Genomic DNA, 14,434 nt, shown 5'->3' on the forward strand with positions numbered 1-14,434 from the left:
ATACACGCGGCACTTAAACTCGGTGCATTCTTTACCCATAGTGGTGGAAGAATTAACATCACTTAGAGCATTCGTGGTATTTGGAGAGTTTCGAGTGTCAGATCGCCTTTTCGGGCATTCGCTGAAAGAGTTCTACACCATTGGTTCAAGCGACAATGTGGCTCAAGGGAGAACACAATCTCTGTAACGGTCCTACGGAGATTGTGTTCCCGTGTTTACGGATGGCTCTGCTGACAGAGAATTAAACACCAGCGCGGCGGCCATGCTTGTTCCCAGCATGAACGTTTCCTACGCGGCTGACATTAACCATTTGACAACATCAACAACGGCGGGGTGTATAGCGTGCGAGGCTGAAAAAAAAAATCGTTTCGCGTGCGGAGAACGGTTATTCTAACAGATTCCAAGTCAGTCCTACAACTTTTGTAGCATGGATTGCCTGTAGATAAAACTTCTCAACGCCCCCTACCTCTCCTTCAGCAGCTAAATGAAAAGAATTTAGCTTTCTCTACCAGTGGGTTCCTTCCCATGTAGCAGTGCTTGGAAACGAGCCGGTGGACAAGTGGGCCCGTGAAGCGACATCCTGTACTCGTTTTCTGAAACTTGCTCCAGAAGAACGCCGCATTTTAAATGCAATAATTAAAGAACCTTTCCGATCTCTCTGGCGACCAGCACATTAACTTTGAATTATCAAAGCAAGGAAGAGGACAGAGACATCCTTCCTGTTCCACATCCGGACCAACTCAGCGCGGACAACGGCGTGGCGTCCTAAGCTGAACCTCATCTCCTCTCATCTGTGCGCAACGTGTTGCGTAATAGGCGACATTTGACACTTTCATATGAACTGCCGGGAGCTGGCGACTGAGCGGTTAGCTTTGTTTAAACAACTAAGAAGGTAATTAGCTCCGCATGCCTCTTTTGACGATGCCATGTTTCCTAATGGGGATTGGATCACAAGTATAGACATTTTGTGCCTGATCCTCCGGTTTTAAGAGACACAAGCCTCGGCAACTCCCGATGATTTCCCGTGGATAGCGACAAAAAGGTGCTGTTCCGCGGAGCAATTGCCGGGATACCACGCAAGGATAGGTCCATCCCGTAATAAACATAGCCACCACCCCTACCACTGAACGCATAAAGTTCACTGCACTGAACACCATATCCATGACTCCCTTCATTTGCTGAGACTTCCTGCACAGCGCTTCTTGGTGCACAATGCAGTGTACCTCGGCGAATCGATTGATTACGCGGAGTACCGCGAGTTTTGTCCGCCACCCACCAGCAAGCCCGCTTTTGCATCCCAGCAAAGATGGAGCGCTGTTTCGAGCAGTCTTTGACCATTTGCGCCCTTGGGTATTCGAACAAAGCGTACAACCACGCAGTTGCTCTAAAAACGGATAAAAAATGAACGAAGACACTCTTGAGCCGGCCGGGCCGGAATTGATTGGTCCCCTGTCGCATGCAGCCAGCGTCCCGCGTGTTTGAGATCCTTGGAATAGCCGATACCAATTCTTGCTGGGGATTATATACTGTCTCTTTATTGAAATTCTGAAATTTCTAAATTACAGTTTTGTGTAGAGGGCGCACCACCTTGCCAATTCCCCGCCTGGGTACGTAGCTCGGCGTTTCCTTGGAATTTTTTCTGCGTATGGGTGGCGCAACCAAGATCCCAAAGAGCTGTGTCGTTACAATTTTATACCAAGCTGTACTACCGAATGTTTTACGAATTCTTGCTTGTGATTATATTCCCTTTCTTCACTCAAATTCTGCAGTTTGTAAATTCATGTTTTTGGTGTACCGGGTGCATCACTGGGCCAATCTCCCACGTTGGTCCGTGCACTCGACATTTTCTTCGTGCAAGCTCATTCTTTCGCTTAACCTCTACTTCGAATTTATTTAATAACTCTTGATTCTGCTTACATGTTTCTTCTTTATGCAATTGCTAAAGTTTCTAATTTACATTTTCATGTGGCGGGCTTATTAGATTCCTGGCCGATGCCCCACGGGGGTGCGTACACTCGGTATTTTCTTGGTGCAGATCATTCTTTCGTTTCAACCTCTACTTTGAATTTATTCAATAACTCTTGATTGTGCTTATATGCTTGTTCTTAATGCAAATGCTCAAGTTTCTAATTTACTATTTTGGGTAGCGGGCTCATTGGATTCCTGTCATCTCCTCCACACCACCCCCACCCTCGAGGGTACGGTCGCTCAGCATTTTTTGGTATTTTTTGTGTGTATGAAAAGCGCAAGCAAGAGCTGCAACAGCTCTGCTTTTAAAAGCTCATTCCAAACTCCACTATCGATTTTTTTACCAATGCTTGACTTTGATTATATGCTCTTTCTCCACTCAAATGTAGAAGTTCCAAAGTTACAGCTTTTTGTAGCGAGCGCATTAAAATCCTGGCCAATCCCCCATGTGGGTACATCGCTCGGCATTTTCTTCCTCGTTTTTTGTGTATCGACGGTGCAACGAAGAGCTTAAACAGCTCTGCTTTTAAAAACCACTAAACCACTGAAACAGCCTTGGGGCTGTCTTTATGAAGTAGATTAAGAATACGGCTCGGAAACTAATTTCTTCCTGCATAGATCCTTGCTTTGTTCAATATCCATCAATACACGTAAACGTTGCCATTCTACTCATCCGATCATAGGAGACAACCTTTTCCTGCTGCTCCGGTACCTATCTAAACTGTATTTACGAATCATCTGATAGAAGTGTAATGAGTTCTGATCCAGTGTTCTTGTTCGTAGCATCGCCTTTGGACTTGAAAAAAAGACTCCAACTTACTGTCCTCACTACAGGTGCATTGAAAGAAGACGCTGATACTACGTTACATGAAGTGTGTTGCAACGTTGCAATATTAAAGACAACTAATGAAAACTTGTCTTCTCCTAACAAGGTTCAGGGTACTTCTACGAAAATATTTCTCATGACTCATTTCTCTCCTACTTGAAAAGATGCTAGAGTTTAGTAACTATTTTCAGAGCACTGCGTTTTGTGATTTGATTAGTGCTGGATAGAAATTTGGCGCACCGAGAAGTATGTCACCCATTCTTTGCAGGAAACCTCCGTGCCATTGATCCTCTTGGTTACAAGCTTGTCGTTACCCAACAACGATTCCACGAACTCCCGAAGGTGGTGCTTGAAATCATCTTCCATATCAGGAAGGCAGCCCTCGGCTGGTTGCCCGGTCGCCACCTGCGTTATTTTTCTTTTGCCAAAGGTGCACGCAATATGAACGAACCATTGAGTACCTGACGCCCAGGATACGGCATGAGAAAGCAGCAGAGTTCAGAAAAAGAGGACTTGATGAGGCGTCGCAGTATCTCCAGCTCGTTGTCCCGCCCAGAAGTGTCCAGGCGCTTGTTCAAGATATTTTGACCCCCTTGTGCCCCGTGCTGAGCGTCCGACACGTGCGCCCAATCACGCACGAGAAACACGAGCTTCTGGAACGGCGCGTGCGAGCCACCATGCTGCTGCAAGGACAATAATGCAATTGATACCGCTATTTTTCCTCCGATATCGGTGAAGGAAGATGTTGATGAAAGCTGGGATGAAGAGCACCTTGACATGAGTCTGCAGCTAACTCGGCAAGGCAGACAGGAAAAACTATCGATGAGTAACGCATTGCCAACATGAAAAAGCTTTGTAGACGCATTACGATGGCTGGCCCAACTCCGTCTTTGTCAGAAAGTAGCACGTAGTATAAAACATTACGCCATTTAAAATTTTCAACGTTCGTAGAAATATTAAATGTGTAATATAGCCTTCAATATATGTGCGAAATATTTACTCTTGCTATATCTGAATTTCAATTTCAATAATTAAATCTGAAATGAATTCACACTTGCAGATTAGTGATACATAAAACATATTGAGTACGGTATTTAAAATAATGTGTCAAAACCACAAATTTAAAAACGCTATAAGAAACAACAGCATGGGGAAGTCCCCTTCAACATGCTATGGTCAAAACGCACTGAGCCTGTGCAAACTAAAAACGGGAAATGGTAAATTATTTCATTAACTTTTAAGGTGCCTGTGCCTTCCTCAATTTTTTAGTGTATAACTACAATGGTACGCACAATTAAGTGGTATCCCTGCAAAACATTTACGTGAATAAAATCTGCAATCAATTGTAACACTTCAAAGTGTGTTTTTTTTCCGCGAGCAAAGCAAATTATTTGATGTTACTTATTAAGGGTACCGAAGCTGGCGTAGTGATAGAGCTCCTTGTAAGTGTTTAGAACGTATAGGTGTATAAAAACTGGCCGATTGTTTATCACCCTTAATAAATTGCCTTCTAAACACAAGAGAAAATCTAATAAACTGCTCTTTTTGGGATCATTGCACTTGTGAGCCGTAGGGGAAAAATGAGACTGACGGATATTTCTTACCAAAAACTATACACCCCGGCCGTGGCCTTGACTGCACTTTAGTTTCTGGGAAAGCTTCAAGAAATATAAAAATTCAGTTGCTAAGGACGGCAGCCTCAGAAAAATAATTCGAGCAACGTCCGCTAAAGTTTCAGAGTTGTGCAGACCGTATATGCAGAATACCGCAGAGCGGTATCCTTCAGCTAAGCCAGTCCGCACCTGAGCCATCCGGCCATACTCCGTGAAGAACTGAAGGTGCTGGAGGTCGTCTTCTTGAATGTTCTGGGAAAGGTTGTAGACCTGCACAGAGCTGGTCATTGTGCTAAGGGCGAAGATGGTGGCAACATCATTGACGGTGGTATAAGTGTCAAACGCTCCCTGAGTGTCCATGAGTAACACTGCCACCTGGCTGCCATCTGTCCTGGTAACCTGCAAAAGTGGCAATAATCACGAAGGGTGCATGCCAACCACACATGATGTACAAACCAGGAACACTTCATCCCAGAGTAGAATGCCGGTAGTGTGGCGGTCGATTCCACCGCACCAGGAAAAGCCTTCAAGGGGAGTACTTGTGCAGCCCAGCCAATCGCCTTTTCCTTCGCTGCGCATGTAGCGGAGGAAAAAGTTCAACAGAAAGGACTTGCCCTTTCGGAATGCTCCAGCGACTGATACCACCACGACTGGCTTATTTGCGACATCTTTCCCCAGTAGAATGCGTCGGAGAGCGCCCTCGTCCAGCTCGAAGCCACCGTCATCGTTAGGGTAGACGATCGGCACTGCCCGACCATTTCTCACCCTGTTCAGAGGATTGTTCCTGCGGACGTCAAACACCGCTACATTAGATGGGAAAAATTTTAAAGCTTGATTACAATTGCATATATTTGAAAAATTTTCAACTCCGCGAGAAGTCATTTTTGGCTGCTCTGATCAGGCACAGGTTCTGCTGCCTTTTCTAAGCTACCTTTACAAACACGGCAAGGCTACTTTAAACATAAAACTTTCAGGGGGTATGCTCTCTACGGGCTCGGGTTGTCGGTGTCGTCTCCTGTCGTCACGGTAAATTAAATTGGCTAACGATGGTCAAAAAACAAGTGAATGATAGATAAAACCTGTTCAAAATAAACTAGCATGATTTAAACTAATTTACCAGACAAGAGGAATCAGGATCTAATTGCTTTATTGACAGAAATTTGTAAAATTCCGTCTCGAAAGTAGTTTCAAACACCAGGTTTTCTTCTCTCAAGCATATTTCTTAGCCTGCTGCGGCATGTTATACGAAGGCAACTTACGGCCAGTCTATCTCTCACTTGATTCCTTAAATCTGGTTCAACGCAAGAGAGGGCGCCATCGCCTTAGCAAGCGCGAGATTGCTCCTGCCCAGCGGCGCTTCTCGGGTGCTCATCCAGCGCACGGCGTGGGACAAGAGAGAATAAGAATCTTTAAATACACTTATAGGCTAGGTTAGCAATCAAACAAGTTTCGGTTTCGGTTTCGGTTCTGTAAAACAACCTGTTTGACATCCGATGGCGTCGTTGGATGGGCATTCTCAATATCCCAGTAATCGTAGCACCGCGCTTCTGCCATGTTGTCGGCTGTAAAAGGCATAAGATAAGCCTCCCAGGACGGCTTGGAATTGTAGCATTCACTAGCTGAGGCCTACGCAGTGCATGAACGCCCTCCGCGTCCCCGCAGACGCTCAAATACATGCGCTTTTCCCCCATATTTGGAGCTTTCCTCACTCATGCCTGTATCGTAAAAAGCGTGTTCAAACCACGCCAAAGGTCTATTGATTCTGGCCTGTGCCCGCTGCCCGCAAGCAGTCGGTGCTTATGGCAACAGCACGCCAACGAGAACTCGCTAGCGCGCCAGTGCCAGCCTGCGCGAACTCTGTGGACTAGTTCGTAGGGCAATGTACGTTTCGGCCCAAAAAAAGATTAACTCAGTATAGAAAACATCGGCGAAAACGAGAAACTTAACTTATAAATAAAAACTGTACCCGCGAGGATTCGAACTTGCGACTGGCAAAACACTTGTGTTAACATACCCAGCACTCCAAACTACTAGGCCACGCTCGAGCTGCCAGACGGCCGAAATATAAGGTATATAATGTATAACCAGTTTACACTTTTATTTAGTTTTAGTATTTCAAGCAGCTTAGATGACTATTTGTTGTATTGCGCTCGTGCAGTAAGCGTCCCCCGAGTTTCCACAATAGGTCACGTCTAGAAATTGCATTTCTTAGACGGAAAAGCGTTCGCAGACGCGTAGTCGTGCTGCTGACCGCTGTGCTTGTTCGACCAGCGCAAAAAAGTGCTTCCCGCACCCTAGGTTTACGCTGTACGGTAAAAATATCAGTTGGTCTTATTTCCTTAGTATCTCTATTGACTTCGCTGACTCTTCTCCCCCTTCAAGTGGCCTTATATTTTCCTACTGACGTACCAGTCAGCGAAGCGTCGCATGTGTGCTTGTGCAGCGCTTGTGTGAAGCGACCTTGACTTGGAGCTAGATACAGTGTACAAACTAACGAAGTAAAGAAAGGCACATTCTTCCATTCCCAAACGTGTTGTGGCTTAGTTTCAACTGATCGAGCGAATTGCGATGACCCGTCGGTGGCCAGCGGACTAAACGTTGGGCCGACTGACTCGGCCGCGGAAGGTCGGCGAGCCGTGCAGTAGCGCAACCAATTGCCAGCTCCTCTCCTGCTGACGTGACACGAAAACGCCACAGAAAATAGGAGAGAGTGCAGAGAGGAGGACAGCATTTCCGAATTGACTTTTCTGCTAAATAAATTCGCGTAAACGTGCTCAGATCGGTCGAAACAGGGCCTAGGGACTCCGGACTACAATTTGCGCTCGTAATCCCGCATTGTTTACAAATCACTTCCGTGTCCCTTTAAGATTCGTAATAAATGTGTCAATTCTTATCATTGATGGAATTCGTGTCGGTTTCTTTGTTTGATAACTGAAGCATTTGCAATCCGATGCAGTACTTTGTTTTTGTTTCTCTCAGACGAAAATACAACTTGATGATTCAGCTCTACAACGTATTACGTTCAATTTGTTTTCAGCAATCCAAGATAATTTCAGCACGAAATGTAAATAATTTTAAAACACCGACATTTTGACACGTTAACACATGCAGTATTTCATCGTACTTGAGTAAATTTAGTACGTTCAAAACACAGGAGGACGTTAGGAGGACGTTCGTCTTGATGAGGCTCGGTAAATTGCAAATCGGCTTCGTTTTTTTCCGTACCGTGGAATTCACTTCGTCGGACCTAAACATGACAGCTTCGCTTCCCTCAGCGATTGTGTTCTTGTAGCTCGTTGCGTGCTTGGTGCACGTAGCAGCGTAGGCGACCGTTTTGTCGGTTCCAAGCCGCGGTTCGCAGGAATGGCATCGTTCAGCGCGTTGAGGACGTTGCTTCGATCGAGGTGTGCATTGCGTGTGGTGTGGGAGCCGTTTGTCTTTTATTCAGCGTTTGATGGCGTTCCGTTGTCGTAGGCTGGCCTGGCTGATCGGTCAAAATGTTGCGGCTGCGTGCTCACTGTTGCCGTGGTTGACTCGGAAGTGAAGCCGTTGAGGTGGCGAAGCGGGCGTTGCACGTCTTGTCTGTTCGGTCTCACATTACTTGGCTTCGTAAGCGTGACTTCATCGGTAGGGCATTTGATGGTTTCGTCTGGATCGGTTGCATTCGCTTTCGTTCTTGCCGTGTCCGTGTCGTCGCTCAACTTTTCGCCTTTGCCCGTTGCTTCGAGAATCCTGAGGTTGGTATTTCTCCCGTACAGGCAGGTTCGAAAGCGTTCCTTTCGTTCAGTGTCCGCTTGCTCGTGGTTGCGTCCTCCAGGGCGAAATCATTTTGGAGCGTGAGTCTCAACCGGAGTAGCGGGTGCGGGGATCTTGTTCCTTCCAGATCAGACTTGCCACATGCGCTGGTCGTGTCGTTGCTCGTTGATGTACCTACCTGCACGAGTGTGATGCCGTTCGTTGGCTGGAGTCGCGTTGTAGCAGCGGGTGCCGGAGAGGTCGTACGTTCCGGTAGGGTTTAACCGCGTGCGCTGGGTCTTTTGTTGCTTGTGGCAAGGTTGATTTTTGCAGTTGCGACATTCACTGGCTAAGTCCGGATAGCAGCAGCCGGAGCGGAAGATGTCGCGAATAGCGTTTCCTCCGTGTGTGCTGGCTTCATCGCCTTCCGTGAGCTGTGGAATTTGTTCGCCGTGGTCAGCTCCACCGGTCCGGGTTCGATGTCGATCGTCACCTCGGGTGCGTTTTGTGTGCTGTGTGTCTCGTTTGTCGTTGGAAACTCCCCTAACCTTGGCACTCTGTCGTTCTCCACGGATGGTTCGTTTCGTGCGCCATGCTTCTCGCTCGACGTGGCCATGCCCACAAATCCGGATGCAATGTCGTTGTATGCGTGGACTGGACCCCGGACAGCACGTGCGGAAAATATCGTACACACTCGCTCCGCGCTTTGAGTGTTTGTTTCGTGTGGGTCTGTACCGGAAGAGCGGGTGCCAGGCATGTGCTGCGCTCTTGGTCATTTGCGCTGCGTACGTTGCGCGTCACGTTGCTTATCGGTGGAGAGACCTGCGCGGGGTTTATGTACCTTGTTCATTGGCTCGGTGCCGATGCAGCACGTTCTTCAGTACTTCACTAAAGCGGTACTTCAACAAAATGAAAGTTTCTTAGTAGCAACACGCAGGCAATTGATCAGCACAAGAACTGTCGTAGAATCTACTCAAAGAAATGACATCGAAAGACGATAGTCTTCTGTAGCCCCTGCCGCGCAGCGCACCTCACGAGGCGAGCGTGATCATGCCCCCGTAAACAGCGCCTGACATCATCCAGGCTTACACGTGGGGTGGCGCCCCGTGAGGAGCTTGTAAAAGTACAAAGAAAAATAACGACCACACTTGAGCTTGCGCCTCGTGAGGAGCGCCCGACGTTGGCCAGATCGACCTTTGGGAACACTATGTCCAGCGTTCGCGGAGACTTCTCTCACGTGCTAGCTGTTCTACATGCCAGTTCACGTGCATTCGTGCCTGAAGTGGGGAGCACAGACGCCACGTTCGCGCTAGAGATGCGGAGTTCGTGAAGCCAGTTGCCGTGGGTGAAAGCTCATGCGAACGCGCTCCACTTCGGGAAAGATATGAAAGACTGCGGACAAAATGGTCTGGGTCTGTCAGTAATGGAGAGTTTCCGGCAACAAGTTCTAAAAACCACGCGAGGGGCAACAGCCGTGTCTCCGACAAACGGAGAGCGGACGTTTCTCTGTTTCTCCAACCTTGCACCACTAGTGCAAGCTGCGCCAATTTTTCGTGCTTGTGATTGAAATATTGGTTTTAACGCGTTTTTTTGCGATTGCAAAAATTACACCCACGTCTATTCTTTATTACAGGAACAGTGCGAGTATCACTATGGTATTCATGTTTTGGTTCAAATATTCCTAACGTCTTATTTTTGCGTAGTAGTGCTCAAACAATTACGTTTCCATATTTAGTAGCTAAGGGTTGCTTTGCCGATGTAAAGTTTCCGTTAAAAAAATTTTTAACTTTTCGCCCAGTGGCTGAATCGCGGAACAGAGAGTTGTGCAGTTGAAGAGAGAGGACATTATATACATCAAGCTACTTGCCGGCGACCCTTGTAGTTCTCATGTATACAGAGGCACCTGATAATAAGTTTCAATATAAATCCTCTTTATCACAGACACAGACCCACAGACGGACCGACAGGCCAAAATTTTCTCTCTATAGAACCCGAAGAAAGACTATTTAAAAATGGCCCCTACACGAGGCCTTCCACAGTGCAAGCTCAAACTAGGCAGTAGTTGCAAGCGAGGGATATTCGCCCCAAGAGTAAACAGCATCTGAAGGTAGGGGAAGAGCAACCACCGAACTTTACCGTCGTCGTCAGCTTCCTCATAAAACTGCGTCATGAACGAGAAGCGGCGTATCGTGTAGGAGGCAAATAAAAGCCATTCGAAGGCAAAAAGCTCCTCCAGCGGCAAGATGCCAGAACGCATCGACAAACAACGCGTTGCGCGCATTCAGCCGGCAATATGTTCCCCGATACACAACCAGCAGATGGCTTTAGGTGTACTTGGATATTTTATTTCCGTTGCAGGGAAAAATCCCACTGTCGTCCCTGCGCAGTGTTGCTATAAGTTCACTTGTAAATGGCGCTGCAAGAGACCTCAGTTCTAGCGAACCTAATCAAACCGCTTCAAAACGGGAGCCTAATAAAACCAGATTGGAGCACGTACTTCATCAAAATTATCGCTTGAATGCGCATAGCAATATAGTGCGGGCAATTTCGGTGTCAGAAGCAATGCACTCGATTTGACGCGAATCACGTTAATTTATCGTGAATGTTTTAATCAGTGGCTAGGCTCACAAAACGACTACACAGCGCGGCGTTCGTATTGTAAAACTCCTCAAGACAAAGAAACAACGACTTCTGAACGCCTAATGCATGCATTGTTAGCAGCCTCCAGCACCTCTTCCCTCAAGCAACTGGAACGGAGCAAGCGCAAGGAAGACGCCACGTGTTCCCAGGCCACTTAAACAAAAATAATTGCGGCAATCAACACGTCCCGTAGGAGCAGAGCAACTGCGGCTTCGTTGGCCACCCTGCCGTCACCCCCTCTTTTTTCCTTTTGTATCATGACCCCTTAGACAGCGACCGCCGAGAAACGTAAACAGCGCCCAACAGGGAACTGCAAACGAGAGATGTCCAGTTTTTGTTGTCTAATATGACTATTCTTGAGAGTTAATTGGCACAGCGGCACGCCTAAATGTATGGGGCTTGTACAAACGCTTCCGGAGACGAGTTCGTGAGAAAACGTGTTCGCACTACTGTACTCCCGAGTGCAAGCCCTCGCAAATACAGTACTCATGAGTATTGTACTCATGAGTACTATGTACTCTTCAGTACTATACTCATCAGGACTATGTACTCACAAGTACTGTGTACTCATGTGCAATATGTACTTACGAGTACTGTACTCACGAGTACTGTGTATGCATGAGTACTGTACTCAAGACTTCTGCTCTTACGTCTTCACTCACACTTCATCGTACTCACTTTTTATATCTGGTTGTGTACTCACTCGTGAGTTTGAGTACGAATGAGTGTACTCACGAGTGAGTGAGTGCGCCGACCTATAGAGAGGTGCAGCTTTCTTCTTCTGAGAAAAAGGTTCCCGAACTTCCGACAGTGCAAAACATTGAGTGACCTATTTCTTCCATAAAGCCACGACGCCTGTGCAGCGTGTTATACTTAGGTAATATTATCAATATCACGTACGCAAGCAATCGGAACAAGCAGCCGAGGCTCGTCCTTTCGCGGGAGGCTGGGACCTGCTTTTGTTCAAAGAAAATCAGTTTTTCCTTCTTATGTGACCCTTCCTGACCCAACAATTCCCTCACTGCACAGAGCAAAGGGCCTCGTTGACACTGTTTTATATTTTGTTGCCGTATTCTAAGTATTTTTGTTGCCCCGCATGTCTCCTTTGCCTTTTTGAGAACATGTCTAACATTAAGTGCAGGTCGCCGAATTATACAACAATGCTCGGGAAACCGCAAATAATTTCTCCTAGAATTCTGAAACGGAACATCTCCGCCCTAAACTCATACGGCATCAAGATAGAGACATAAAGTTAAAACTTCTGCGACATAATACATCAAAGTGCAGACTCTGCATTTAGTAGCTAAACATTGTTACTTCAGCACTGAAAACAGCCCCAGTCAGGAAATGGCGATGTCCAAAGTCTATGCGTACGGCGTCATCTAATGATTTGGCAGCAAATTTTTGAAATGCTACGACAGTCAACAGGCACAACCGAAATAGGCCGTCATGAATTTCATATGTGGTCTGTTCCGGTAAGTATCTAGTAAAGCGGAGAACTCTTTAGGCGGCGGGATACGGAGGATGCCTGAATGTTAGTTTTTGCTTTGTGTGAATCACCTCGAATCGGACCTTTTATCTGCTGTTTAAACACTGCCATACCATTCCAAAACAAAACAACAACAAAAGAGCCGGTGTAAGTGGGGTCATGTGTTGCGTGCCGCTTCTCTCCTACTTTTCCTTAGGCTTTCATCGCAATTTTGAGTGGTCACAACCACAAATCAGAACGAACCTTGAGTATTCTTATCGGGCTTCGCGTAGATACTGGACTCCGAGAGTGCGCGCTAGAGAGGAGTGGTGCTGTACTATCAAAGGGCGCTATGGGGCTGGCGAGGCATAACCAAGATTGGAGGCACTACACATTTTCCTATGGTTAGAGCATTGCTATTTTAATTTCTTTATGTGCAGCGAAAAGTATTTTAAAATAGAAAAACTATTGTGAAATTCAAAATTACATTACAGAGCTTCACTACAAATTGTTTAGTATTTATTTTGGCAGAAATTAACACACCTAAGTATTTCTTACGAGATGGGATTGGAAAGCTTTTTTGTCCAATTGAAGGCTGCTTGAAACTTTTCATAGTAGCCATTGTGAGACCCACATTTAATGCGGTGTGGATCAGATTTGGTGAACGTGCCACGGAAAGCATCACAGCCAGTGCTATACCCCCGGCTAATCACCCCTAAAGGTAGCGTTGTCACGCCCAAGCACCATCCAATAATTTCGTTTACGTTGAGCCTAAGAAAGCTCCTAATGACGGGAAGGTTATAGTAGACGCAGGTTCGTGCACGATTTGTCGACATTGTTTAAGGGGAATGCCACAACGTATTTACTAGGTGCACTTTAGGCCAGCTGGCCAACATGTGGCAAAGGGACGTCGAGGATGCGTCCTGTACTCCCCCATACAATATTTTAGGACCCAGTCAGCAGCCAACACGGGACGGGAGCCATTTTGCATAACGGCACATTTATTGGTTCCGCGCTATTCGAACGTGCTTAAGACGCAACTTAATCAGTTAAAAACACAATTTTACCACACTAAATAATCCCCGCTTCAGGGGTAGCGAAGCCTAAACAGACCATTTTCTTGTAGTACTTTCTGTGGATTACTAGAATTTTTGAAAGATATTTTGGCTTTGTGCTGGTCAAATAACGTAAATAAATATTCGCCGCAACACATGAGGGCAATTTTCCAAGAAAAGAAGGGTATAAAAACCCACGTTGTCTAGCACCCATGCCACTTGAGGAAAACACTCACAAAACCTCGAATTCCTTGGTATGCCTTCATGTGCTCGGTGCTCAAAGAATAAGTCATTTGTTACGAACGTCATTTCATCATCCATTCAGTAACTCCTTTGTTCAAGTTTGTTCAAAAATATCAATTTATCAGTGCCCATATTCGTCCCTGTAAATTTCCCTCTATTCTTGGTTTTTTCCTCGGACAGTGCAAATGATCACGAGGTGACACCCTTCACAAGAATCAGCCATATCTCCGCATAATAATCAGAAAACACGGAAGCGAACCTCATAATTGCCTTAATAAACAACAATTCGAACCTCATAATTACCTTAATAAACAACAATTCTGAGACTGGATTTTCGAAGCTTCTACTGGCAGCATTAGTATCGCTTAGTATGCCATTAGATGCTCAGGCTGTCAAATAGCCTTGACAGTTTTGTTAGCTTGGTGCGTTTTCACCAAGACCGTCTTGGTACACGAGTGAAAAAGCCAATGTAGACATGCACAAAACAATTATTTGTATGAGTATGCACTTAATACTGAAATCTCTGTCATTATTTTTGTGAATGCACATTTAAATTATAATTAGCCGATACCGAAATTGTCAACAAGAGAATACAATATTTTTGAGGAAGCAACAACAAAACAATCGTGCTGGCCTTGAACTTTCTATAATGAAGGCACATGTCTTACTGTTCCGATGAACCTCCAATCGAGCTTTCACCCATGTTCTGAGATGTCCTCTTCATGCGTTTGGGCGCAAGAAAAGGGCGTTTCCGCCACCACTTTTCGCTCATAAGAAGGAGTGTAGCAGATCTCGAACGATTGTATGACCTCAGCCGGTGGGTTTTTACAACAGCCCCGTGGTAGCGATTGTGAAGGGCCGGCATACCGACAGATTTCGTGACACC

At 46.1% G+C, this 14,434-nt stretch overlaps 1 protein-coding gene across 1 annotated transcript in view; it reads right to left on the minus strand.

Annotated features, from left to right (window-relative positions):
* The window catches only part of LOC144142309 (uncharacterized), a 91,686-nt gene extending 77,252 nt beyond the window's left edge, over positions 1 to 14,434 (minus strand). Inside the window, 5 exon segments of the mRNA XM_077673711.1 lie at positions 3,035 to 3,199; positions 3,256 to 3,477; positions 4,597 to 4,806; positions 4,864 to 5,191; positions 14,217 to 14,434. Of these exon segments, the coding sequence (XP_077529837.1) occupies positions 3,035 to 3,199; positions 3,256 to 3,477; positions 4,597 to 4,806; positions 4,864 to 5,191; positions 14,217 to 14,413 (1,122 nt within the window). The 5' untranslated portion in view covers positions 14,414 to 14,434.

This window comes from Haemaphysalis longicornis, unplaced genomic scaffold, assembly GCF_048455015.1.
Source record: "Haemaphysalis longicornis isolate Haplotype H1 unplaced genomic scaffold, Haemaphysalis longicornis Haplotype H1 scaffold_6, whole genome shotgun sequence".
Classification (NCBI taxonomy): domain Eukaryota; kingdom Metazoa; phylum Arthropoda; class Arachnida; order Ixodida; family Ixodidae; genus Haemaphysalis; species Haemaphysalis longicornis.